We start from the raw sequence: 25010 nt of genomic DNA, 5'->3' as shown, positions 1-25010 counted from the left end.
AGGTATCCCCTGGAGAAACAGACCAAATAATTGCAAGAACTGCCTGGACAATTCAGGGCAAAAAAAAAGTCCCTGCCCCCAGAACTCTCTAGAGACCTACAGCACTTTGTCTAGGAAGCCTAAAGAAGCAGCATGAAATAGGGCTAGTAGTGCTGAGCTTGAAGTTAGGAAAATCTGGGTTCAAATCCCACCCACTGACATTTAACAGTTTGTGACCACAGAAAAGTCACTTAACTCCCAGCCTCAGTTTTCCCATCTATAAAATAGGGATAATAATACTTGAAGTACTTACCCCACAGTGATTTTGTGAGGATTAAATGATATAATGTATATGAAGTGTTTTATGTCAACTATAATGATTATTAATCCTTGGCCTATGGACATGGTTTCTAACAGAGTCGAACCTGAAGATAAGTCACTTTGTCATTGAGCTTCTCTTAATCTAATGCTGAGTCTTCTGATCACAGTGCTCCTCCCTTAAGTCAGTTGAGCTGAGGCACACCTGTCCCTTTGGAGATCTGCCATATTGGTCTCCTTCTATGAGGTATCACGTCCTTTCATATCACTCTTCATTTAAGATTGCTACTTCTTTATCATTACTAATGGAGATTATACAGGTAAAAACTATAAGAAAAAAGATCTGGATATTTCCAAGGCAAATTTTGCTTTCTTTCCTGGGAGAATTACAAGCTCCAACACCTCGGTGCTACCTTCTCCATTGATGTCAGAGGCCAAAGAGCCTTCCTGAATCTTCCAAAGCTTTTCTGATCCAAACCCACACCGGTTTGGTCATGACAGCCCCCTACTTGACTGCTGGACTTTTTTGGAATGTTGTAAAAATAGACAAGCAAAGCTAAAGGGAGAAAGGAGTACTGCAGGCCACAAGGGCCCATATGATACAACGGTACTCAACATTAGGTCTGATCCACAGATCCTGGTGCTGCCCAAACAGCTTGGGCTTCTGAGATTTGGGGCAAGTTGATATTTCCTTGCCCAATAGTAACTATTCTGATGTGACAGCCATCAGGGTAACAAAATGTGAGGCTTTCCAATTCTTTGAGACAAGAGGTTGGGCCAGCTGTGCTCAGGGATCGGTGCCTGCCTAGAACGAATTTCAGGGCACTTCTCTCTGAAAAGTTTTCTTCCTTGGGAGGAAGTTCTGCTTGTAAGTAGAAGAACAGATTCTTTCTTAAAATGCTGGGCTCATCTAGAGAATGGACTGATGCTGAGTACAGCCATGCAAGGGAACAGGGACAGGAGAGGATAGCAGGGAGAGAGAACTCAGGGAGGGGCCAGTGGCAACATTGGCACCCCTTCCCCATGGGAATGTTTCTCCCCTTCCATTCTTACCAGGTTTGTGCACTGAGGCTCAAAGGGAAATTTTCACCCAACAGAGAAGCCCTGAGCCAAACCCTAATTCTCATAGTCTCTGCTTTGCACAAGGTAGGCACTCCAAAATATTTGATACATGAATGATTCCATATTATTTTTCTAGCCTTCCCTGATTATGGGAATCCCAACTGTTGTAAGTGGGGTATGTAATTCTTTATTTGGAGGCTCCCATCTTGTAAATGAGTCATAAAAGGATCTTGAAAGCACAGCTTACTTGATGCCCAACTATTCCCTTCACGCTAGCAGGTACCTTCTGATTGCTTTCAAAGGAACTTGATGGGCTGACTGACCATTTCCTATAAAGCTTTACACATTACTTTAAATCCATCCATCCCAGACCACATATAGTTTCACAGTTAGTATTACCAAAGGGAAACTTCTCAAGTCAAAAATGAAGGTTTCTCAGGGAGATATTCTGAGATAATCTGGATTCTCTATCACCAATTAAGTTCATGAAGGTGACAGAGGTCTCTACCTTAGTAAACAAGTGACCAACTGGAAAAAAGAAGGCAATTTTGATTGTTAAAAGTCTCACTTCGCCTGAGAGTGTTCTTCAGAAGTCAACTCTTAATGATTCCCACAAGGGCATCAGAGCTTGGTGATAAGGCAACCTAGCAAGTGTCTGCCCAGAGAAACAAAAAGCTCCTAGAACCCCATGGGTTGGGATGATTTTTCAATGGATTCCTCTACCACCACCATGTTGGGGATCTGGTTAAGTGAACACATTTCCATTGTCAACAGAAACTGCCTTCTCTAGGTAGGTGTAGATTATACAGAAACATTATCAAGACAGTCTATTAACATTAGAGTACTCTGCAAGGGATGCAGAGGGCATAGGACCTGCCTGTTAATTTCCCAAACCTGTCTATTTTCTCTGCAACACAAGACAGAATGACCATCAGAGTTTAAATGATCATGCCCAAGGAGGAAGAATATAAACCTTTTGGAATAGTATTCAATCATATTCCTTTTGGGAAAGAGAAGCCTTCCTTTAAGTATAGTAGTGTCAAGCTTAACCCCTTCTCTGAGCACCATGAATTAAGGGAGCAGGGGCTGTGAGACTGTCACCTTCAGGGACCTCCACAGCACTGAGAACATACAGAGCATATACATACCATGCAGCTGGGTCATATTCAGCCCAGACCCGAATAAATTCATCCAGGTGGTGAGGCCCTAGGATGGAAGAGTCTCGAGTCAGGTACTCAAAATTATCCATAATCACAGCCACAAAGAGATTCAGCATCTACAGGAAAGAAGAAAAGATGACATAGGAAAAATGGGCCATGGGGTCTTCAGGCATTTGGCATCTAGAAAAGAGAATGTTGGAAGCTCAGCATTCCTTTAGCTCATTGCCATTTGAATTCTACAAGCATAAGGGCTGTTATTAAAGACAAGGGTGACAAGAATACAAAACCCAATTCAGTTTAACAGCTATTTTTTCCACCACAAACTATAAAACCTCTCCTTCCAGAGAGCTATGGGAAGAGATGTGTCCAAATGGCAATTCTTTTACTCACCTTAGACTCCCCACTTATACCCCAGCTAAAACTTCATTTCTTCTAGAGCTCTCTCTTCTACCCCAGCCCCTTTGGGGTACCAAGAGATACTCACTGAACCAGTCTGCTCCCTGGTCACTACCATAAGGCACCCTGACCACTATCCTGAATGCTTGTGCAAGAACTGCACTAGAAAGAGCTTTCAGTTGTTTCTATATAATCCTGGGGTAAACCCTGGCCCTGGGCTTTGAGGTTAGGATCTGGCTTAAAAAGGCTAGGATCTACTTCCAATTTTGCTCCACATTTTCTACTCCGTACTCTTTCTGTGAGTTATGGGAACATAGCTGGAAGAAGTCTTAGAGGTCATCTAGTTCAAACCCCTCACATTATCGATGAGAAGACTGAGACTCTGCTTCATGGAGTTGCTTGCCCAAGGTCATTACTAACCTAGGTTCTCTGACACCAAGTCCAGAATTCATTTGACTAGACCTCATTGCTTCCTTTACCCTCCCCTCATTAAACTCTGATCTCTCACTGCTCCTCATTCTAACCATCACTAAAGGCCTGGGGAGGAAACTGATAGTAGGTAACTGGGAAGGAAGAGGGGTTATGGTGGTACATTCTGCCCACACCTTGGGGCAATTTTTACCAGTGAGCTTGGGAACACTAAAGGGCAGGTGACATTTCTGTCATTCACAAGTCCACAAAGATGCCTCCAAATTAGGCAATCATAGGGCAGAATGCCAGAATTGAAGACATCAAAGGTGATCTGTGATATTTAATCAAGGATATTTTGACAGAAACTTTTAAAAGCTTCTAGATGCACAAATGGAGACTGTCTCAGGGTTTTGAAATCACAAGGTGGATGTGTACATTTGGGCAAAGTGAAATTGAGGGATGAGCAATTAGCTAGTGACTGCTATCAATGGAGAATCCAATCTAAATGAACTAAATGCTTCCTGGCTTGGGGGTGGGGTGTGACTTAATTTTCTCTGTATTCACTTCCACTATTCATTTCTTTTCCTATGTAGACAAGGTCCGACAAAGGTAGACCATAGTCCACACAGTAAGAACTTTGGCCCCACTACATTAAGAGAGAGCCTGCCAACTATGATATTATTTGGCATTTCTCTCTAACTCTATGGTCCTGCTGGTCATGGGCAATAAGATGCAATCTGGTGAAAGGTTTGTCAAGAGGGATCCCCCCAAAATTAAGATCACTCATTGGTGCTCCAAAAGAGCTCTGAGGCTTAGGAATATATTTGTCACTGAGCTGACCAAGAGGCTAAGTTATTTGCTAATGCCCTCATGGTTCCCTCTCTCCTCACTAACCTTAGCCCTGTTCTTCTCCCTTCTGCATATGTACACCTGACTCTGATATGTATGATTGGCTATTCAAGACAGTAAAGCCATAGTGTCTAATGCAAAGGAATTATCTGACTGAGCCAAACCGCACTTTGATGAACAATGACTTATGTATTTGTCTTTGAACTAGAATGTTCCTAACATGACCAGCGTGAAAGGTAACATGGTGGATTGAGTTGGCTTTGAAGTTGGAAATCCTAGGTTAGAATTCCACCTCTGCCACACAGTAGATGTGTGACCCCCAGCAAGTCACTTAACCTCTCAAGGCCCCAGGAAACTCAGTAAGACTATGAGTTACAGAATTGTTTGTCTGCACTGGTAGAATTCCATACACTGATAAAACCACAGATCTAGACCCTGCCAAAATTATAGTTAATCTTTTAATTCTGGATGCATTTATACTCAGGTCTTCAAAGAAAGACCTGTGGGAATGTGCATTGTTTTGGGCAATCTGCTAAAATAAACTCTTGCCAGAATTAAAGACCCCAAGCTCTTAAGACTTGTAGAATATGTATAAAAAGATTCATGCATCGTTAATAACAAGTTATTAGAAAAAAAAGTTAAAAACTACTCAGAGGGGTAAAAGAAACCAACACAGTCTCTGGGTGTTCTTGAGCCCCTCCCCAGCCCATTCCCAAATGGTGAAGGACCCCTGTTCACCCTGAAGCTTGGCAGACAATTGGTAATTAAAAAAAGCATGTGGCTCTTTCCACAAGAGAAAGAAAACCCTTCACAATGAGTTAATTACCAAATGATTGCTTCTGGGATTAAAGGGTTTGATCACCAGGGTAATAAAGGCTTTGAAAATGGAACTGCCTGCTAATGTGACGTGAACCCTAATTAGAAACCAGCAGGAGATGCATGGAGAGTGGAAGGAGGCTGAGTTACAAAGTTTGTCTGGGGAATCAGATGGAAGAGAAGGGTGCCTCAGGGTGCCAAAGGGATGAAGGGGAGAGGGAATGGGGAGAAATGTAGTGACCTCAACTTACCAGAAAAGAACAGAGGAAGATGAAGGAGACGAAGTAAAAATAAGCAAAGTCACTCCCACATTCATCTTTTAGTTTGGTGTCCGGGTCACAGGGACGGTTGCTGAGACACGACAACATGATCTCATGCCAGGCTTCTCCTGTGGCACTCCTGCAAAAAAAGGGGCAGAGGCATGGTGAATTTCTGCAGGGAGAGCCAGGACTTCTTGATCATAGACTCCTAAGGGGCAGTGACCCAGTTGTTATGGGATTTCAGAGTAGAAAAAAAACAGTCATTCCCATTGAACCACCTTCACCCACAAATTTTCCTTGGAGCTGCTTCCCTAACTCCAGGGCCTCCAGAAAACACCAAACCAAAGCCAATCAAGGCAGAAGGGCATCTCTTCCAGCTTAAAGAGATTCCACATTAGGTTCTGCCCTGGGAAGACTTGAATCACATGAACAATCTAAAAGTACTTGTTTATATCTATACTCTAAATCTTTCCTGCTACAGTCAATGCCCATTTTCTGTACTTCTGATGGTTACAGAAATAGAAATCAGTTGCTAGTCACTTTCCTTTATTTATTGTTTCATCTCTCTGCTCAGTTAAGAAATATTTATGGAGAAGCTACTATATAATGAGGCCTTGTATTAGACACTGTGAGGAAATAAATACAAGTCAGATCAAATCAAGCCACTAGGTGCCAGGCACTGTGCTAAGCCTGGGTATATAAAGTAAAACAAAACCACAGTTCCTACCCTCAAGAAACTTATGTCCTGATGGCAAGACAACATGTAAGTGGGTAGATAAAAGACATATCAAGATATACAGAGTAGAAAGAAAGCACTCGGAGAGGAGTCTGCTGGAGCAAATGGATTTTGAGTGGAGTCTTGAAGTCAGAAAAGCTAAGGCGAGGAGGGAGAGAATGTCAGGTGTAGGGGACAGCTAGTGTAAAGGCACACAGGTGAGAGCAACTTAAAATAGGTTGGTGTTGGAACCCAAAGTTTGTGGAAGAGAGTAAGGTTTAAAGAGCCTGGAAAGAACCCATCTCTGACAGCAAGGAATATATAATTTGGGAGGGAAATAAAGATTCTGTACAATAACGCGTGGAATATTCATGCAACCAGTGGCCCAAAGCCTTCAGCCCTTGGTTCAGGGGTGCCCCCAAATTACTTTTTTTATTTCATTTTGCCCCCACTGAGGTTTCCCTAAGAATCTCAGAATTTAGCTCATGGTATTTACAGATGTAGAATCCCAGCTATAAGCATTCAAGCTAATAGTGCCTTGACTATAGGACAACCTTAATTTCACCCCACTAAAAGTGCAAAACAAAAAGAAATCACAGTAGCATATAAATAGTAAATGATAATTCTCTTTTCCTCTCCAGTTAGTCCTACCTTCTTCCTCAGGTCCTAGATAGTCTAGAATCATAGTAGTAAGGGTTGAGACTCCCCCAGAAGGGAGTAAAGAAGATTCTCTCAGCCTGGGGCAGGATCATTCTTTTGGCAGAACCTCCATCCTAACTTCCTGTCCCTCCTTATATATAGCCAATCTTCAGTCAGCTAAAGAACTGCTGTAAATTCAGACATACAGACTAAAAGGCCCAATCTTGTATATAACTGATGCTCATGCTTTTGTGGCAAATTCCTGTCCCCAGTGCAGGCTAATGTATTTCCTAGGGCTCTTCTCTTCATCCCCTTGTGTATGGTTTTCTGACCTATCAGCCTTGTGGTATTCCTAATGATCATCAGGGGCCCCCTTAATGATTGACTTACAAGACAGAGAGGTCAGATTTCTAGCAGGTCAGGGCCCTGATGTTTAAGTTGCTACATCAATTGCACTGAACCTTCAAAATGACTGGGAGATTGGGAATCTGATCCATTGCTAGTCTCCAGCATGGTCAGAGGGTTCTAACTTCATTTATAACTCCACTTCCTTTTCTCTCTAATCTTAAGTAAAGGAGAGGTCTCAGAATGCTCTACTCCACACAGAAGTCTATGAGTATATTAAAATTACATCTAGCTCTAGTTGCCCTGACCACCACCTCTTCTTCTAGCCATTATAGTGTTTATAGGTGGCCAGTTGTTGTTTGTCCTTCATTCTTGAAGAGGACCATGACATCAGAAAGGTGATACCACGACTTGCAAGTGAATTGGATTCAAGTAAGGGAGGACTGTGCAAAGTCACCAGCCTTACTTTCTCCTTGGGAGCCATCTGGGTCCAGTGGCAAGATAGAGTTCAGGATGACTGGAGATGGCCCCCAACTCTCAGAGCTAAAAAATCCATAGATGAAATTCAGGCCAATATATAAACAAAGAAATATTTATTAAAAAATATATACGGAAATATTCAAATAAGGGAGGCTGTCCCAAGTAAAGTTTGTATTAGATAATCACTAAAATTCTCTGTGCCTATTGCATACAAACGTGAGTTATCGAATTAACAAAAAAGTTCTAAGCTCTACATTTTAATATTTAGGAATAGAGATAAAGACTAGATCTGTGATTTCACATATAAAGTAATAAAAGCAGGAAGTAAGATTGAAAAAGAGAACTTAAAAGTCATTTACAGACCATCCCATGAATCAAAGGAACATAAGTTACTTGCAAATTATCTTACAATTAACTAAAGTCACATCCTGAGACTATATGCTAAATCAGGGGAAGCCAGCCAGTCCGTGCTGTAAGGGTCCCTTGGTTCTGCTAACTGACCATGATCTGTGAGTCTCAGTTAAGCTATAGACATGAACAGTGAGACCAGCAGAACTCCAGAGGTTATTGATAATTTTGAGATGATGTGGATGTTAATGAACTAACCCCAAGGTGTCACAGATAAGAACATGTCTGTCCCCCATGGAAACCCTATAAATATGAGACTCCCAATCTCCTGCCATCCGAGCATTCTTCCAAGGGTCCATCCTGCTCCTTCCCCCAATCTATAATCACATGACTCTCTGTGCCTCTCCCCTCCCCATTCTCTTCCCCACAGTGCTTGCCTTCCTCCACCACTCCATCCCAGTCCTGATGCTGTCTGCCTCTGTACCACCCCCTCATGCCATTTGTTTCTGTACTTAGTGTGTTGTTTGCCACTGTGCCCTCTGTACTTTATTAAAGTGTGACTGAAACATTACTCCCCACTGTCCTCATGGTCTTTCCTGGAGAATATCCAAATAACTGGGTGTGCCTGCTACCACTCAACCCAGAGGGACCCCCTTGTGGTCTCATTTCCTTATTCAATTAGTAATTCCATAAATTAATTAGCAATTCAATGAACTAAGCTTCATCAAAGACTGCTACCATCCTAGTGGTGCCACTAATATAAGATTATCCTTATAACCACCAGGACCCATTAATAAACATGCAAATCTGTGCCAAAATGAAACCCTGATCTCTATGGGAAATCAATAGGAAAGGCTCTGTCCTAAGCCAAAGACCAATGCCCCCAAAGCAAGGCAGGGCACAAGAACCTCACACATCAAGGGAAGAAAGGACAGGATCCCCTCAGCTTCAAAGGCTGCATGAGCTGTAGTCCTACCAGACAGTCATACTGAAACCCCATTCATTCCCAGATCAGTGCCAAAATCCTATGTAACAAGAGCAATCTGGGAGAGACCCAGATGGGTGGGAACCCATCTGCTGGTCGTTGTTTGTAAAGCACTTTCTACACATCACTCACAACTACCCTGTGAGGTAAGTACTATTTGTTCTATTATCCCTTTTTTATACAGATGAGAAACAGAGGCTCAGAGATACTGACTTGTTTACGGTCACACTGCTTATAAGTATCTGATGTGGGATGTGAACTCAGGTCTTCCTGATTCCTGCAAGTCCAGCATTCTATCTACTTGGTCATGTTGCCTCTAATAGTCTCTACCCGGAAGTGAGTGGGCAGGCACAGTTGCCCTAACTGATCACATGAAGGGACAAAGGACAGGAGAAGCATCACCATCTCCAGACCAGAGAATGATGCTTAATCAGGTCAGGAAGTCAATAAAACCAGACCCTTTGGTCTTAGTTTCTACCTCATTGAGTGGGCAAGTTGCCATGTATGATGCTCTTTCACCATACTGCCTACTTGTCTCCAGACAGCCTCTTGGACCTCCCTAGTGGCCCTACTCCTCTTTTCTATGAGGCAGCTCTGAGGAAAGGAGAGACAAATACAATGTTGGGTATCACAGTGACTTTGATTCCAGTTTTTTACTAACACAAAAAGTGCTGCCATAAATATTTTGGCATATCTATAGGGTCATCATCCTCATCTTGGACTCTGTCCCCTAGAACCAACCTGGACTCTGATAGGTAGGGGAGCTTTTGCTTTATCTCACCCAGAATCAAGCGTCCAGCTCACTTTCTGGCCACTGTTTCCAAACCATGGCACTGGCAGTCTGGCTATCCTCACATCCCACTTCCACTACGACTTTGAACTCCTCCCTGGAACACTTACTTCTGATAGATGAGCTGTTGCTTTATCTTGTCTGAAACCAGGCCTCCATGTCACTTCCCAACCATTTCCAAGCCATACCAATGAGTGCATATCTCATCCCTATGGTTCTAGCTTCCCGTTATGTGTTGTCATAACCCATTAGAACGCAAATTCCTTACTCTCAGCAGTACAATGATCCAAAACAAAATCCCAAAGGACTCAGGATAAAAAATGCTAATCGCATCCAGAGAAAGAACTGATGGAGTCTGAATGCAGATCAAAGCAAAGGATCGTTTTCTTTATTCTTTTCATGATTTTTTTTCCCTTTTGATCTGTTTCTCTTTGACAACATGACTAATATGGACATGTTTTACATGACTGAACATACATAACTTATGTCAAATTGCTTAACATCTTAGGGAGGGGGATATGAGGAAGGGAAGGAAAAAATTTGGAACTCAATTTTTTAATTTAATGTTAAAAATTGTCTTTATATGTAACTGGGGAAAATAAAATATTATTTTTTGAAAAACAATGTAAGTTCTTTGAGGGGAGGATATTATCTTGCTTGTACCTGGTATTTTATACACATTGCCTGGCCCATAATAGGCACTTATCTATTTATCTCTCTATCTGCCTATGTATCTTTGACCTTGGGTTACATGCCCAATGACAGAATCTCTTAGTCAAAGGGTATGAACAGTTTAAGGAGTTTTCCCCAAAGTCAGTGCGCTGTGATCAATAGGAAACTAATTCACTTCTTTTAGGGATCATATAAGGCCTAAAGACAGAGGGAAAGTAGCTGGGAGTAATCCTTTCCAATTTCTACACCTCTTTAGGATGGTTACTCTGAAACTTTGCCCCAAGGCAAGGAGACTGGCCTTTTATTGCCCAAAGCTTCTGTGCCACTTAGGAGAAAAATTAGGGAATTCAATCCATAGGCAACAACATTAAGTCCCTCTCAGACTTGCATTAGGGTGGGGGATTCTATCTGATTCAGGAGGCATGGTTGAATGATGCCACAGCAGGAGTGATAGAGTCCTGGATCCTCGGGTTAAGATAGTTTTTCCTTGAAAGATATTAAAACTATCCTTAAGACTTACTTGGCTCAGGGGACAATTCCCCTTCTGTCTAATCTTAAATAAAGGAGAGGCCTACAAATACTCTACTCTAAACAGAAGTCCGTGAGCTAAGCCTTATCAAAGACTGCCACCATCCTAGTGATGCCACGGATATACGATTACCCCCACCACCACTAGGACCCATTAATGCAGGAGCAGACCTGTGCCAAAATGAGACTAAGGATGTTGACGTGACTTTCAGTGTCCTGGGTACAAAAGCCAGGGCACAATTCCCTTATACTTTTGACTGGCAAACCGGCACCATGACCAACATGGTAACAAAGAAGCTGACCTTTGCTAAATCAATGCTGCACCCTCACTGAATATCATTTCCCTACTCTGAACAGCCTTCCCCTGCAACTGCTAAATAAACCTGCTTTTGTTAACTTTCAGGTATCCCACGACTATCTCATTTCACTCTAATCTTAAGCCTGGAGCCCTGGATCATCCTGAATCAGACTTCACCTATTATAGATGCTGACATGAAAAGTTCCTACCACACCACTGCCCTGCAAAGGAGGGTGGAGTGGGGAGGTGGAGAGCAGGGGCATCTGTTGCACTTTATCCTACGTGGACCAGAACTTTGTTGGGGGGCTCAGTAATGAAGGGGCATCGGGATGCACCCTCGATGTTTCCGTGCCCATAAATGGCAGATCTAAGGATTGCCCATACCTGAATAGCAACATCAAGGCTTGCAGGAATGTCTGGAAGTTGTTGTGCCGATTAATATTAGTTTCATCATCAAGAGCAATGTTTCCAAAGACCTGGAAAAGAGAAACAAGACATCACGGAAACTCTGCACTCAGGCCCTAGGCTCACAGCTGCTTAACCAGGGAAAACTTAGTAAAGGAAGATACATCTGTTAGCAGAAAAGCCTTGTCCATGCTTCCGGCACAAAGCCAAGGACATAGCCGTACATATGCAGGCATTCAAAAACCGAGCCCCAGCCCTGGTGAGGATCCTACCAGCCAGCTCTGAAAAGGAGGAGCACAGCCATCAAAGAATACAGCGGGGAGCTTCCTTCCAGTCCCCTCCTCTGTCTCTGTCCTTTGATGGACAAATAGTTTAACTCTTGAGTCTGTCATCAGTGGACTGTCATCAGAGAACATGGCTTCAAATCCCCCTTGTGACATTTATTTGTGTGACTTTGGGCAAGGCATTTAAATTTCCTGGACCATTTCCTCATCTGTTAAAATGAGGGGGTTGGACTAGAAAGCCCCTGAGACCACAGCCACAGAGCCAGACACCATGACCAAGAACGTGTGCATCCTTTGGAGTCTCTGTGTGTACCTATGCACGCCTGGGTCTGTAGGTGCATGCGTAAGTACATACACCAAGAATCACAGGATCTTAGAGTGAGAAGGACTCTTTTGCTATTATTGCTATTCAAGAGTTTCAGTCATGTCCAACTTTTTGGGACTTCATTTGGGGTTTTCTTGGCAGAGATACTAGAGTGGTTTGCCATTTCCTTCTCCACCTCATATTACGGATGAGGAAATTGAGGCAAGCATTAGGTGTTAAGGGTCACACAGCTAGTAAGTATCTGAGGCCAGATTTGAGCTCAGGAAAAGGAGTCTTCCTGACTTCAGGCTCAGCACTCTGTCCACTGTGTCCTAGTCACCCAGAAGAAATCTTAGTGAACAGCTAATCCAACTCCTTTATTTTACAGGTGAAGACCCCAAGGGTCAGAGAGGTGATAGGATTGACTAAAGTCACATAGTTTTGAAGTGGCAGTGCCAGGGCTCCAACCTGCACACACACGTATATGTCCCCAGGTCTACACACTCCAGCTCTGTTCCAGGCCATTCTCCCAGGTGGAACTGGCAGCATGAGCACTCACCTGCATGCCAATGATGGCATAGATGAAGAATAGCATGGCAATCAGTAAGCAGACATATGGCAGAGCCTGTGAAATGAGATACCAAAGGAGATGCTGTTAATGATCTAAGGAATCAAGTCCGCAAACCAAGGGGACCCAGATTCTCTGGGTGAGACTCAGGCTTCTGTTCTATTCTAAGTACCCAAAGTCCAACCTGGAGACCACAGGCTTCTTCCCATGAGCCAAGGCTTCTCACACCACTGCAGCATGTGGCCTTCCTGGGGCAGAATCCATCACAGTGTGTACAGGGGATAAAAATATTGTCCGATTTTGCTTAGTCCTCTTCTCTGAGGATGCCTAACATTTTATTGGCCCTTTGATTACTGTTGCCCACTGGGCCAATGCTCAGCCAAAATGACCTAGTGGCAGTTTCCCCAGATGTGACACTCCCTTTCTCTTGTCTTGGTCTTTGCTTAGGCTGCCCTCTTGGCCTGGGAAATATTCCCATCTCACTTCCACCTTTTAGAATCTCTAGCTTCCTTCAAGGTTCCATTCAAATGCTACCTCCTACGTAAAAATGTTCTCCCCACTCCCTCAGTTGCTAATCTTCTCCCCCACCCCAAATTATTTTGTATTTTTGTATTTACTTACCTATGAATATGTTGTATCCTCCCAAAAATATGTAAACTCTCTAAGGACAAAGATTGTCATGTCCTCAGCACCGGGACCGGGACCTTACACAGATTGGGCTCTTTACTCTTTACACTTCCTGAATGAATGTCTTCAGGAAACAATTCTCAGGAGACACTCAGGCTGTAGTCCTAGGTTTAAATAAGAGCCCAGAGCCCATCACCCCATAAAAACAGCCTAGATTATTCCACCCTCTCCAATACACTGGCTCTCACCTGCCACTTCTCTAGCCAGTGAAGGTTCCCTACAGTAAAACTCCATTACTTGGCACTTCATTCCCTAAAAGAGCTTGATACCATCTGCAAACTTGAAGGATTCATTGGACACTCCCTCTGGTTGATTACTTTAAAAATCTAAAATGAGACCAGTTTCAACATGGACCCCAGCGAAACTCTCCTATTTGTTCTTTTCTGGCTATAAAAATGCCCATTTATGTTGTTGCCTGCTTTCTCTCTGTAATCCACAGTCCCCTAATTCCATGGTGATTCTATTTTTAAAATAGAATTTTTATGCAAAACTGTACTTTGAAAAGGTTCTTTAAACACCTAACTAAATGACTTTCACTGGTTTCCCACACAGCCTCTTGTATGTGCCCTTCAAAGAGCTCTGGAGGAAAAATGGGCTAAAAATGGTATTGGAGAGAGGCCACAGTGGTAGAGGAGGAGGGGGAGGGGCTGAGAGATTCAAGAGATCTGTGTCCTGGACCCTCAAATTGTACTATCCCACAGGCACAGTGAACATAAAAATTAAAGGGCTTTAGGGGAAAAATCACGACCATTAAAAAATATGATTAAAAACTGAAATAAATATCTCTTCTTGAATCTATCTATACATATTTTACATGTATGTTTATGTATATGCTTTCTTTGCCAATGTAAGCTTCTGGGAGGAATGACTTATTTTGTTTTTGTCTTTGTATCTCTTACACCTAAAATAAAGCTTGGAACCTAGGTGCATAATAAATGATTGTTTATTGAAATACATGTATCTATCTCTACATAGGTAGGGAGGAGAGGGAGAGAGAGCGAACCCTAGTTCTGGTCCAATGGCCAGCAGGATACAGTCCTGTTTCTGAGGTTGCCCTGGAAGGGCTCCAACCAGAGAAACATGGTTTTGCAGAACCAACCCAACAATAATAACAATCATAATGACAGTGACTATGACAACCTATATTTATGTCATGTTTTGAGGCACAGAGAGCACTTTACATTACACTATCTCTGGGTTATGGGGGAACTTGACAAAGAGGCTTAGTAAGAACAAGGGAGGTGCTTTGGGGAAGACTAGGTAGGAGGAAGAGATACCTATAGTGCCCACCAAATTTGGGGACTGGGATGCCTGAAGGTCAAATGTTACCAGGGTTACAGTCACGGAGACCCCAGTGGTTTGCCCAGGGGAGACTGCAATACCTCTGGAGGAGGTGGACAGCTCCATAAGGCAACATGAAGAATGAGAGGCCAAAAAATAGAGGAGATGGCAGCAGGGGAAAAAAAAATCACAAACCGAGAACATTTAAAGAAAATAAAATACTCTAAAGTAGCTAAATAGAAGGGAGTGCGTGGGAGGGGGGAAGCCAGTGGCTTTCTAGCCCTGTTTCTCACCTTTGTATCATCCCCACCCAGCCCAGCATTTGCCCTTAGCAGGTGCCTGACAAATGTTTACACGAGATGATATTGCATCCGTCACGAGCGTGTAATATCTCAGCATGCCCATGTTTGCCTGTGACTCTCAGGATCAAGTCCCAGCAGGAAGCCAGGGCACCATCCCTGAGCTGACATTTCACTGACCAGCCTGGAGAAGGCTTTGAAATCAGTATGCGTTGCCTGTTGCCAGGAAGAGTTTGGGCTCCCGGGTAGAAGCAGGAGGTGAGTGAGGAGGAAAACCAAGCCCAAAGAGAAAAGTAATTGTTAAGAAAGGCAGGGCAGAGGAGAGAGAAAGGAGCCCACATCTGTGTTATACTTCACAGTTTGCCAGGCAAGCGGGCAGCCATCAGTGACAAGGACAACAACATCATTAATCCATCCTATGACCATAACCCAGTCTTTGACTTCTCAAAACTCCCCCCCCCCATGCATTGTTATTTCATTTGATGTTTACAAGGCATGCTTCCTTTTGATAAGGATAATGATAATGATAAAATTACATTCCTATGTCTTTTACCGTTTATAAAGCATTTTCTTCACAATAACCCTAAGGTAGGTAATGCCAATTCTCAGATTAGAACATGAAGTCAGTGTGGTATAGTGGATGGACCGCTTGACTTTTAAGTCAGAGGAACTGTATTCAAATTCCACCTATGCTAATTCCTCCCTGTGTGACCTTGGGCGACTTCTCTTGGCTTGCTTCCTCCTTTGTAAAATGAATTAGATAAACCCTAAAAAGCTCATAGGCTCCTCCAGCTCTTACAAGGTCCCATGATCCATGAAGTGGCTTGGTCAGTAAGGGAACCAAGACTTGAACTCAGGTCTTCTCCTCACTGCTGCCTTAGTCTTTCTCATTTGAGTAATCAGGAAGCTGAGGCTGAATCAAGTTAAGCGTCTTGCCCAAGGTCACACAGTGTGAACCAGGGACAAAGGTAGGAATGGAGGCAGGGGTGTGCTGGAGCCTGCTCAAACCAGCTCTCCAGCCAATCGTTAAATTTTCAGTTCAGTCCAAAACATTCATACTTCAAAAATCAGCTGATTCTACAAACCAGGACCTGATTTTTTTTTGTTTGGTTGATTATCTAGATTTAAGAAAGTGATGGACAAAATGTTAATAACACAAATTAAACACTCCTGTGTACCAATGTAAATGGGGTGGGGTGGGGGCTTTGGGTGGGGGAGAAGCTAGCTGTTAAACATTGCCAGCACACTCCTGACTAGAACCCAGATTTCTTGACACCTAGTCAGACCCTTATGACACTTCAGTGTGGTCCCCTTGGTGCCTCAATCAGAGGCTACAGATGGTGTGACAGATCCTGTATGTGTCCCAGGAAATGCTTCCCACATTCTCATGTGTGAGGAGAGAGAGGGGAAAAGAGAGATGGGAGGGTGGAGGTGGGGGGAAGAGATAGAGGTGGGGGGAGGAGAGGAGAGGAGAGAGAGAGAGAGAGAGAGAGAGAGAGAGACAGAAGAGGAGAGAGACAGAGACAGAGAGAGGAGAAGAGAAGAGAGAGGAGACAGAAGGAGAGAGAGAGAGAGAGAGAGAGAGAGAGAGAGAGACAGAGAGAGACAGAGAGAATGAGAATAAACGGCTTAACTTCAGCCACAGGTCAGAAGGGTGACAATATAGTCCCAGTGGGTGGGGGCAGGGGTGATACTGGCTTGGGCGGCCAGATACCGAGCAGAACAAGCAGCTGCTGCTTGCTCCCTACCTGGTCCTGTATGGGGACTGGTCCCTTTGTAGTCCAGTTCTGCTTGGTGCCAGAGCAAGGACTAGACTCATGACTAGTTTAAAGAGAATAATCCCTGCTTTCTTCTACTTCTCTAATAATAACTACCACTACTAGCCTACATCTGGGCGTACATGCTCATATTTAAGCTTCACAACCACTCTGGTGAGGTAGAGGTCTTATCTCCATTTCACAGATGAGGAAAGGGAGGCACAGAGAGGCTAAAGGACTTCCCCAAGGTCACACAGCTAATTTGAGTCTTCCCGCCTCCAAATCCAGCTGCCTCTCTCTCTCTCTCTACTCCATCACGCTGCCTCTTCGTTGCCCGGCCCTGCAGCGGCCCCTCACTCACCTTGAAGGACTGAACGAAGGTCCACAGGAGAATGCGAATGGTGTAGCCCTGGCGAAGCAGCTTGATGAGTCTCGCCGCCCGGAAGAGCCGCAGGAAGCTCAGGTTGATGAAGTTGTTCTACAAAGAGGAGAGAGCTTTCTCCGACCTCCGGACACTTACCCCCGCGAGTATAGCCCAGCTGCGCCCCAGACACCCCCGCCCGTGCCCCTGCCACCCCAAAGAAAAAGGGTTAAAAAGAGGTTAAAAATAAAATAAAAAATTACCGCTTCACGATCTAAGCAGCGATCGGCCACCAGAAAACCTTCCAAAAGAAAAACTCGTCATTGCAAATCATCTCACATGCAGCAAATCAGAGAAAACCCCATTCCGCTCCAGGGCCCTCCCTTCGCCAGGGCAGGAGAGAACGCTCAGAGCCCTGGACACGCCATCCTGGGCCTGGGCAGGCCTTTTCTAAAGCCGGCTCATTGGCTGGCCTCGGAGGGCAGGGTGGGGCCCTGGAGGGAGGGGGTCTCCCGCAGCCTTGCGTCAATGATCGAGATTGGGGTCTCCTGCAGTGCTTAGCTAAGAAGGCTCCCAGCTGCCTGGCGGGGCTGCCCACTTGCCAAAGCAGAGCTCCACAGGAGGGGCCAATCCCCGATGTGCATCTGGCCAGCCTCGACAGAGGGTGCCCCGGAGGAGCGCTTGTCCCTCCCTTACCCGAGGGGGCCGAGCGGGGAACCTCCGATTGAGAAGCAGGGCATTTTACCCAGTGGACACCGGGCATGTTCCTCAGCCGGGCCCACTCAAGGTGCCCATCGCCTTCTTAAGAGTTCAGAGTTATCCCCCTTGAGGCACGGCAAAGGCTCTTGACCTGGGAGTTTGGTGGCCTTTCAGGGAGGGCAGAATACATGTAGCTCACCTTTCCAAAACAGAAACAGACATGAACATGTTTCTCTGCTCTACAGGTGGCTTGAGTGGAAAAGGCACCCATCCCTCAGCCCAGGAACTGGAGCCCCCAGCGATCAGTGAATCACAGCAGCGGGGACAGAGGGGCACCAGGAGAGCCCTGGGCAGCCAGGGCTTCCCACAGAGGCACTGTCAGGTCCGGGCACCTTCCCAGCTCTTTCCTCCAGCCTTCTTTGACCAGAGGGTATCCCTTTGGGTGAGTTTCACCCAAGCTTCCCCCAAACTGGAATGTATTAGTTTGCCAAGTTCCTGGGATGGCCCCTTTAAGCATCAGTGCAGGGGAAACCAGTGGGTGTTGTGTCGGGCTAGTGCCGTCCCTGCCTGATCAGGTCCATGCACATACCAGTCTGAGTGTGGTGCTTCGACTTCAAAATATATATATGCAAAAGCAGCTCAGACTTAACACAGCTACCGTGTGTCAGACTCGGTCATCAAATAAAGAGAAAAGAGACAAACACAAGGGTGTTGAATGAAACAGCGACAGAGGGGCAGAGCTCCCTGACGGCCACAGAAGCAGGCAGTGCAGTGGGAAGCAGATGCCAAGGGAGCGTAGACTCTCCTGGGCTCTCCCTGCAGGCAGAACCCAGGCTGCTGCAGCCCTCCCTCCTCACCGAGCTACCCGGGATCCCGGGGCGCCACAGAAAGGCCCTGGAGAGCCTGTCCCGTGGCCCACACCTCCGAGGCTACAGCATCTCTGAGCCCCAGGCTCACCTGGCTATTTCTTTCTTTGCTTTTGCTAATCCCCCTTCTTTGCAGAACCTCTAAGCTCCAGGAAATGGGGATCCTTTCTCATTTCCCTCAAGGCTATTGGGAAAGTGGTGTTAGCTGCCATACTGACAATAGGCCCTTTCTCTAAGTACCCAAGAGAGGGAAGAGAAGAATTTAAGACCCAGGACTAGCTGGGTGACCCGGGCAAGTCCATTACACTCTCCGAGTCTCCTCTCTTTATCTGCAATGCGAGAAGAGAAATACCCGGTATAGATTACCTGCTTCATAGCATTGTTGAGAGGCTCAAATGAGAAAATGTACATGAAGCACTTTAAAGTACCAGATAAATGTGGGTTATTATTATCATCTATATCATTGGGCATTGTTAGCATAAAGGAGGACAAAGTCTGTCCTCCACATTTCACAGATGAGGAAACTGAGTCCCCATGAGTGACATAGTTTACCCAAGGTCACCCAGGTAGCAGGACGCACAGCTGGGATTTGAACCCAGGTCCTCAGACTACGAATCTGGTGTTCTTTCTACAGCTCCATCCTGACAGAACAGAATGGGCCAGAAGGTGTTCATCACCTCAGGCTGAGGGCATAGGTCTATTTATAGAGGTCCTAGGGCCAGAGAGGAGAGAATGGATAGGCTTTCTGACATTCTCCTCATCCTTTCTGTCAGAGACCAGACTTCATTACTTTGTAAAGAGCTGGATAGCCGAACAGACTTCCTCATTCTGCACTCATCCACCAGCTCCAGGTTACAGAATGGTTCCATGCTTGCAGCTGATGCAATCCTAGAACCAGCCAGGGTCTCCTTAGGTCTCTCCTGGAAGTTCACACCCACCTCAGTACTGTTGGGTAGGGGTCCTAGAGGACAGAAAGGGCTCCTGGAGTGGGAAGAGGCTGCAGTGAGGTCCCTCTTTCAGGGTTTCATACCAACATGCCTGCCCCAAGCCAGTGGGACCCATCTAGCATCTCATCATCCTTCCAGCAAATTTGAAATCTGGTAGCAGCCAAAAGGCAGAACCACCACGCCCCAAATTAGCCATTCCTCAAAGATAAGCCCACCAGGAAATTATTTTCTGTGAGAGGAGGAAAGGGAAGGGGTTAGGGAGAAGACACAGTCAAGAGAGTGAAAGCTTACCCTGATTACTGAGCTTCTGCCTGAACTCAACTTCCCCAAACTTCTGTCACAGCCTAGTTTTTGCTCCTTTTCCCCTTAGGCCAAGACCTCAAAGCTCAGACTCCCCAGGGGCCCCTGAGGCAGCCCAGGAGAGTCTAACTGGAGAGAAGGTAGGGAGTTATGGAGGGAGCTGCCCCTGAAGCCTGGGGCTGGGGGAGAAGCACTGCCTAGGTACCCACTGCTGGGCGCTGGGGCATCTCCCTCCAATCCATAGCTGATTTAGCAGTTTTCCAAACTGCACACATGCAGGATGGCAGGGAAACACCAGGGCAGTATTCCACAGGTCCCCTGGCTGCCCACTGAGTCACTTAGATGAATGCTCTCCATCTGCCTGATTGTTTTCTGTTGCACAAGAGTATCTCCATCCAATGGTTACAAGCCGCTGATGGGACTTCCTTTCTTGGCTTTGGGATGAGGATGGTTTTCCACCTGCAGCAGCATCAGAGCTTCCCTCGGAATGAGGCAGGCCCGTGTCTGATGCACTATGGTGCAAACCCAGGAAGGTATGGGGCCTTGGCTGCCTGTGGACTTCATTCCTGGGAAAGGAAGCAGCCATGATGACCTGACAGGGCTACACAGAGATGCAAGGTGGGCTTTCCTCCTCAGGGTGCTCATACTGTGCAGAATCTTCAGGAAAGATGCTGAGGTGAAAAGAAAATTAGGGACCAGGCTTCCAGCTCCAGAGCAGTATCCTCAGGGCACAGATTGCTCCTGGGGTTGTCCATTTCTGTTGGTTGCTGGTCAAATTAAAGCTTTCCATAGCCATCCAAGGTTACCTTGCAACCGATCTGTGTATTACGTGTTCTTCTACGTAGAACTGTGGTCTCCTCCATTAGAACGTAAGCTCCCTGAGGGCAGAGGGCTACTTTACCCAGCACTTAGCACTTAATTTACCCAGCACTTGGCTCAGCTGCCTGGCAAATGCCAACTGCAATTCTGCTTAACAGATGCTTGTTGGTTGAGTAATAAATGCTTGTTGGTTGATTGATTTCCAGAATGCTATTTGGAAAGGGCCTCTTCCAGTACTAAGGTAAAGGTGGGGATTTGGAGACAAAAACTCTCCTGCTGAAATGCCGTTAGTGAAGGAGCTGATCCACATGGGAGGGGGCCCTGCCACCTGCCTTTCCCATAGCACATCTGAGCATAAGGTCTCCAATATAGTAGGCACTCACAAAGTGGGCAGTCACCCAGGCTTGAAGCCTCTAATCAACTTACCTACAACGTGTTAGGGGCTGCTAAGTGCCTTGGATAGGAAAGCAAAAATGAAACAATCCCCGCCTTAAGGAGCTTACACTCTTTCAGAGAGGATAATGTGTGAATACATAAATATGTACAGCGGCATTAGCAACAGAGAAGGAAGGAGGAAAGGCTTCATGTAAGGGCTTTAGCTGAGCTTTGAAGGCAACCAGGGCTTCTAAGAGATGCCTCTGACTCCTTGTCTTCCGAGTTCTGTCAAATCTACCTTTAGGACACCCCTTGTACCCATCCTCTCTTTTCCCTTCACTCCCTGCCTCAGTTTAGGTCCTTATCGCCTCTCACCTAGATTACTACAATAGTCTCCCAAATGGTTTCTCAGCCTCCAGTCTCTTGCCTCTCCACCCATCCTTCACAGAGCTGCTAAAGGAACCTTCCTAAGGCACAGGTCTGATGATGTCACTTGTCTGCTCCAAAACCTTCCATGTTTCCGGTGCCTCTGACATTTAAGGCCCTCCATAAACTGGCTCCGACCAGTTTGGGCCTATTTTCACATCATTCTCCTTCACATACCCTATATTCCGACCAAAATGGACCACTTCATATGCTATTTCCCATCTTTGACTGCAATGCACTCCCTAGCTCATCTGAACCTCTTCTTTGCCTACATCATATAATATCGTGTATTATATACTTATTCTATCTACATGTTGTATTCTCCTCTCCTCAGAGAATACATGTACCTTGTGAGTAGGAATTGTGTCTTTTCTTTTTATTCTGGTATTTCCAGTAAGAGTTAGTGTTGTATAGCAGATAGAGCAGGCCTAGGAGTTAGAAAGACCAAAGTTGCAGGCCCACTTCTTAACCCACACTGGTTGTGTGACCTTAAGCAAACTCTCTGTGCCCTACACAACTTTCTAAGGCCGTACGTTACAGAGAAGGTGCTGACCTGCATTGATAGAGGAAGTCTTATCACTTGGGAGCTCCCTATACCAATGAAATCACAGGTCTAGATTTCTATCTGGTCTCCCTAGTACCAAACAGTGGTTAACTCATAGCAGTCACTTAATAAACTGTTTATTGATTCTAACTGAATTGTTCATCTGTTTCCCCCATAGCAAATCAAGCATAGGGTCCTCTGCATGATGTATATTCATTAAAGATTTGTGAACTAATTTTTTCATTTGAAAATTTATTACTGAGACCGAGAAGGGTATATTCTTGGCCTCAGGATCCTGCCCAGCATGGCATTAAGGTATCTTTTTTCAAAACTATAATTATTTCTCCATTTTAGCAATCCTCTATTCTTTGCCTTTGTCTCTGCCCTGCCACACACACACATACACACATGCACAAAGAAACACGGTTCTCCCAGGTCACAGTAATCCTGCACTCCAATGCCTCCAAGCTCTGGCCATCCAGCCAGGGTCAAAGTCATATTCATTCTATGCAATGTGTCTCTGGTTCCTGGAATGATTTAGGAAAACACCCCAATCCTGGGGCATGACATCAGTGTCTCCAATGCTACTCTCGGTCCAAGCATCTGAAATTTCCACAGTCACAGGCCCATGAATGAGCTCAGTCCAACTTTGTGTTCCAAGTTCTGTGGCAAGAGACTGGGAGTTCTTAGGGACCACACAGATGTTGTCTTTCCCAGAACCAATTAACCAGCCAGAGGGAGGGGGGAGGAGTAAGCAACTGCAGGCTATGGAGAAGCATATGAAGTTTGGTGGGGTCAAAGATGGGTTATTATGGGGTGAAAAGTGATGGGACAAAGTGTGTTACTTGGAGCAGAGATCACTTGGGCAGAGTCCTGAAAAGATCAAGTGCCACAGTTGCTATTTGTGACTCCCTTCCAGTTTCTTATACAGTCTTCTTTCTTGTTCTTTGTATGTTGAAATGCCTGTATTTGTTGATGACTGCTAAATTCACATCGAAAAGATCAAGAGAGGCCAAAGAAGAATCATGAGAGGTATGAAAGCTGGTGGCTTGGCTTTGGATCCCCTCCCTTGTATGATAACTCTAGGGGGTTGGTGACTACCGTGGTGCTGCTGGTCCAGGTCATGCCTCATGTGGCTGCCGAGCCCCCACGAGTAATATAGGCCGGCACAGGTAGAAAGCAATACAATGCTGTAACATCAGATGCAGTCCAGTACAATTCATCTGAATCACAGCAGCCTTGCTTATGGTTTCTATTCCCAGAGAAGTCTCTGCTGATACTCTGACATACTGGACATTTCCAGCAATGCTTCCAAGAAGCTTCAGTTCAGGAATGGCTGGTGCACAGCATTTCCTATTTTACCTTTCCTGGAGTTCTGTTTTCTGTTTCTGGGCAAAGTGGAAGTGAAAGATCCTGTGGCCAAGCTGGGAGGAGAGAGTAGAGCACAATCTAAGGAGGTGACAGCAATTGTGCAACAGAAATGCGCAGGGCAGAACAAAGCTGCCCTCCTGGCTAGGCTGCGTACAACAACCAGGATGGTGAGGGCTGAGCAGACTGGTCCAGAGCCAGTCTTCAGCAACTGAGGTCTTTCCCAGGAGCTGAGCCCTTTCCAATTCCAGGGGCCAGCTGAACTCTACCCACCCCCTACCTAGACACTGTCTAGACCAAAATAATGCCTGTGGTTGTTTCCCGGCATCCTTTCTAAAAGAGGCAGCAAGGCGCATAGCTGCTGCCGAAAGCCCCGTGCCTGCTGGGAGCTTCTGCTGAGCTTTAAGGCCCAACAAGCCAGAGAGAGAGAGAGAGAGAGAGAGAGAGAGAGAGAGAGAGAAGACACGAGGAAGCCAGCTGGGTCCAGGACAACAGCGCAAGACACACACATATTGAGCCTCGCAGGTGCAAGGGAATGCTGCATTTAAAGAACCAAAGGGGGAGGGGGGAAGTAAACAGAAAGACGATCAAATCAAAGCAGAAAATTTTAAGAACTGTTAAAATTCATGAAACCAACCGTTTCCTATATGTGATGTTTTCATGGATGGACATTGGCAAGATTATTTACAAAGTGGGGTATTTTGAGCAGCAGGCGCACAACATACAGACGGAGACATGGGTTTTCGCATTGTATGTTGATTGGATGGCGTGATTCAGCAGGTAGGTTAAGGAAAATAAGGAACAAAACAGAAAACAAAAGAGAAAATGAGTCATCAGGACAAGTAAAAAACTCAAACTCTGAAAACTTCGCTGGAAGATTATTTGATTGGGGGTCATTATTCACTTCTCACAATGCATCTTACCAAAACCTGTCTTTGACAACCTTAAAGTTCAAGGGACTGGGTGGGAATTCTTTGCATTTCTTTTTGTAATGCAGATTTGAAGGCATTTTGTAGACATGGAGTATTTTTATTTCTAGGTAAAGAAATTTTACTGATGGCTGTTTGATCCTAGTTTGTAGACCCTTTTCTATATGCCCGCTGACCCCAACAACCACACACACATATACTCTCATACACCCTTCTTTTCTGGTGGTAGGCCCAGCTGGATCTCACTGGCTTGAGTTACACATTTGGTGAAGAAAATGACATGCAAGGTTTTGTCCAAGGAAGAAAACTACTTCCATGAAGGACATGAAGCCTGACAGACAGCAGACCCAAGAAAAAGCACTGTGAATCTGTTTGACCTTTACTTGGTAAGGGTAGAAAGGCTAGGGGGATTAATGGTGGAGCTCTCCAGGGGACTAGGGGTAATACCCGGGGTTGAGGTGGTATCCAGAGCTTCCATGGCTCAAGTTGTCCAACTTAATTCCCTCTTGGGGTACCAGGCCCAGAATCCACCACCAATGTGACTGGCCATCTGCTTTCCACAAGAGGGCTTAGCAGGCATCGGAGGCCATGGTTCTACCAGAAATGGAACTTATTCTAATTCCGGGCAGGATAGGCAGTGAACAACATGAGAACACCACAGTCTTGGGAACCAAGAAGGCTCACAGAGGCCTAGTGAAGGAGGAATCAGTTCATTTGGAAGCTTATCCATCCCTTTGTGC

At 45.3% G+C, this 25010-nt stretch overlaps 1 protein-coding gene across 1 annotated transcript in view; it reads right to left on the bottom strand.

Annotated features, from left to right (window-relative positions):
- Positions 1 to 25010, bottom strand: part of CACNA1B (calcium voltage-gated channel subunit alpha1 B) — a 257782-nt gene that overhangs the window by 34192 nt on the left and 198580 nt on the right. Inside the window, exons 33-38 of the mRNA XM_036750823.1 lie at positions 23979 to 23984; positions 16998 to 17114; positions 12604 to 12669; positions 11436 to 11527; positions 5243 to 5390; positions 2508 to 2635 (exon numbers count right to left, since the gene is read on the bottom strand). Of these exons, the coding sequence (XP_036606718.1) occupies positions 2508 to 2635; positions 5243 to 5390; positions 11436 to 11527; positions 12604 to 12669; positions 16998 to 17114; positions 23979 to 23984 (557 nt within the window). The remainder of the gene's footprint in view (positions 1 to 2507; positions 2636 to 5242; positions 5391 to 11435; positions 11528 to 12603; positions 12670 to 16997; positions 17115 to 23978; positions 23985 to 25010) is intronic.

This window comes from Trichosurus vulpecula, chromosome 3 (genome assembly GCF_011100635.1).
Source record: "Trichosurus vulpecula isolate mTriVul1 chromosome 3, mTriVul1.pri, whole genome shotgun sequence".
NCBI classification, from domain to species: domain Eukaryota; kingdom Metazoa; phylum Chordata; class Mammalia; order Diprotodontia; family Phalangeridae; genus Trichosurus; species Trichosurus vulpecula.
The sequence above is the reverse complement of the archived record's forward strand: the minus strand, read 5'-3'. Positions and strand labels throughout refer to the sequence as shown.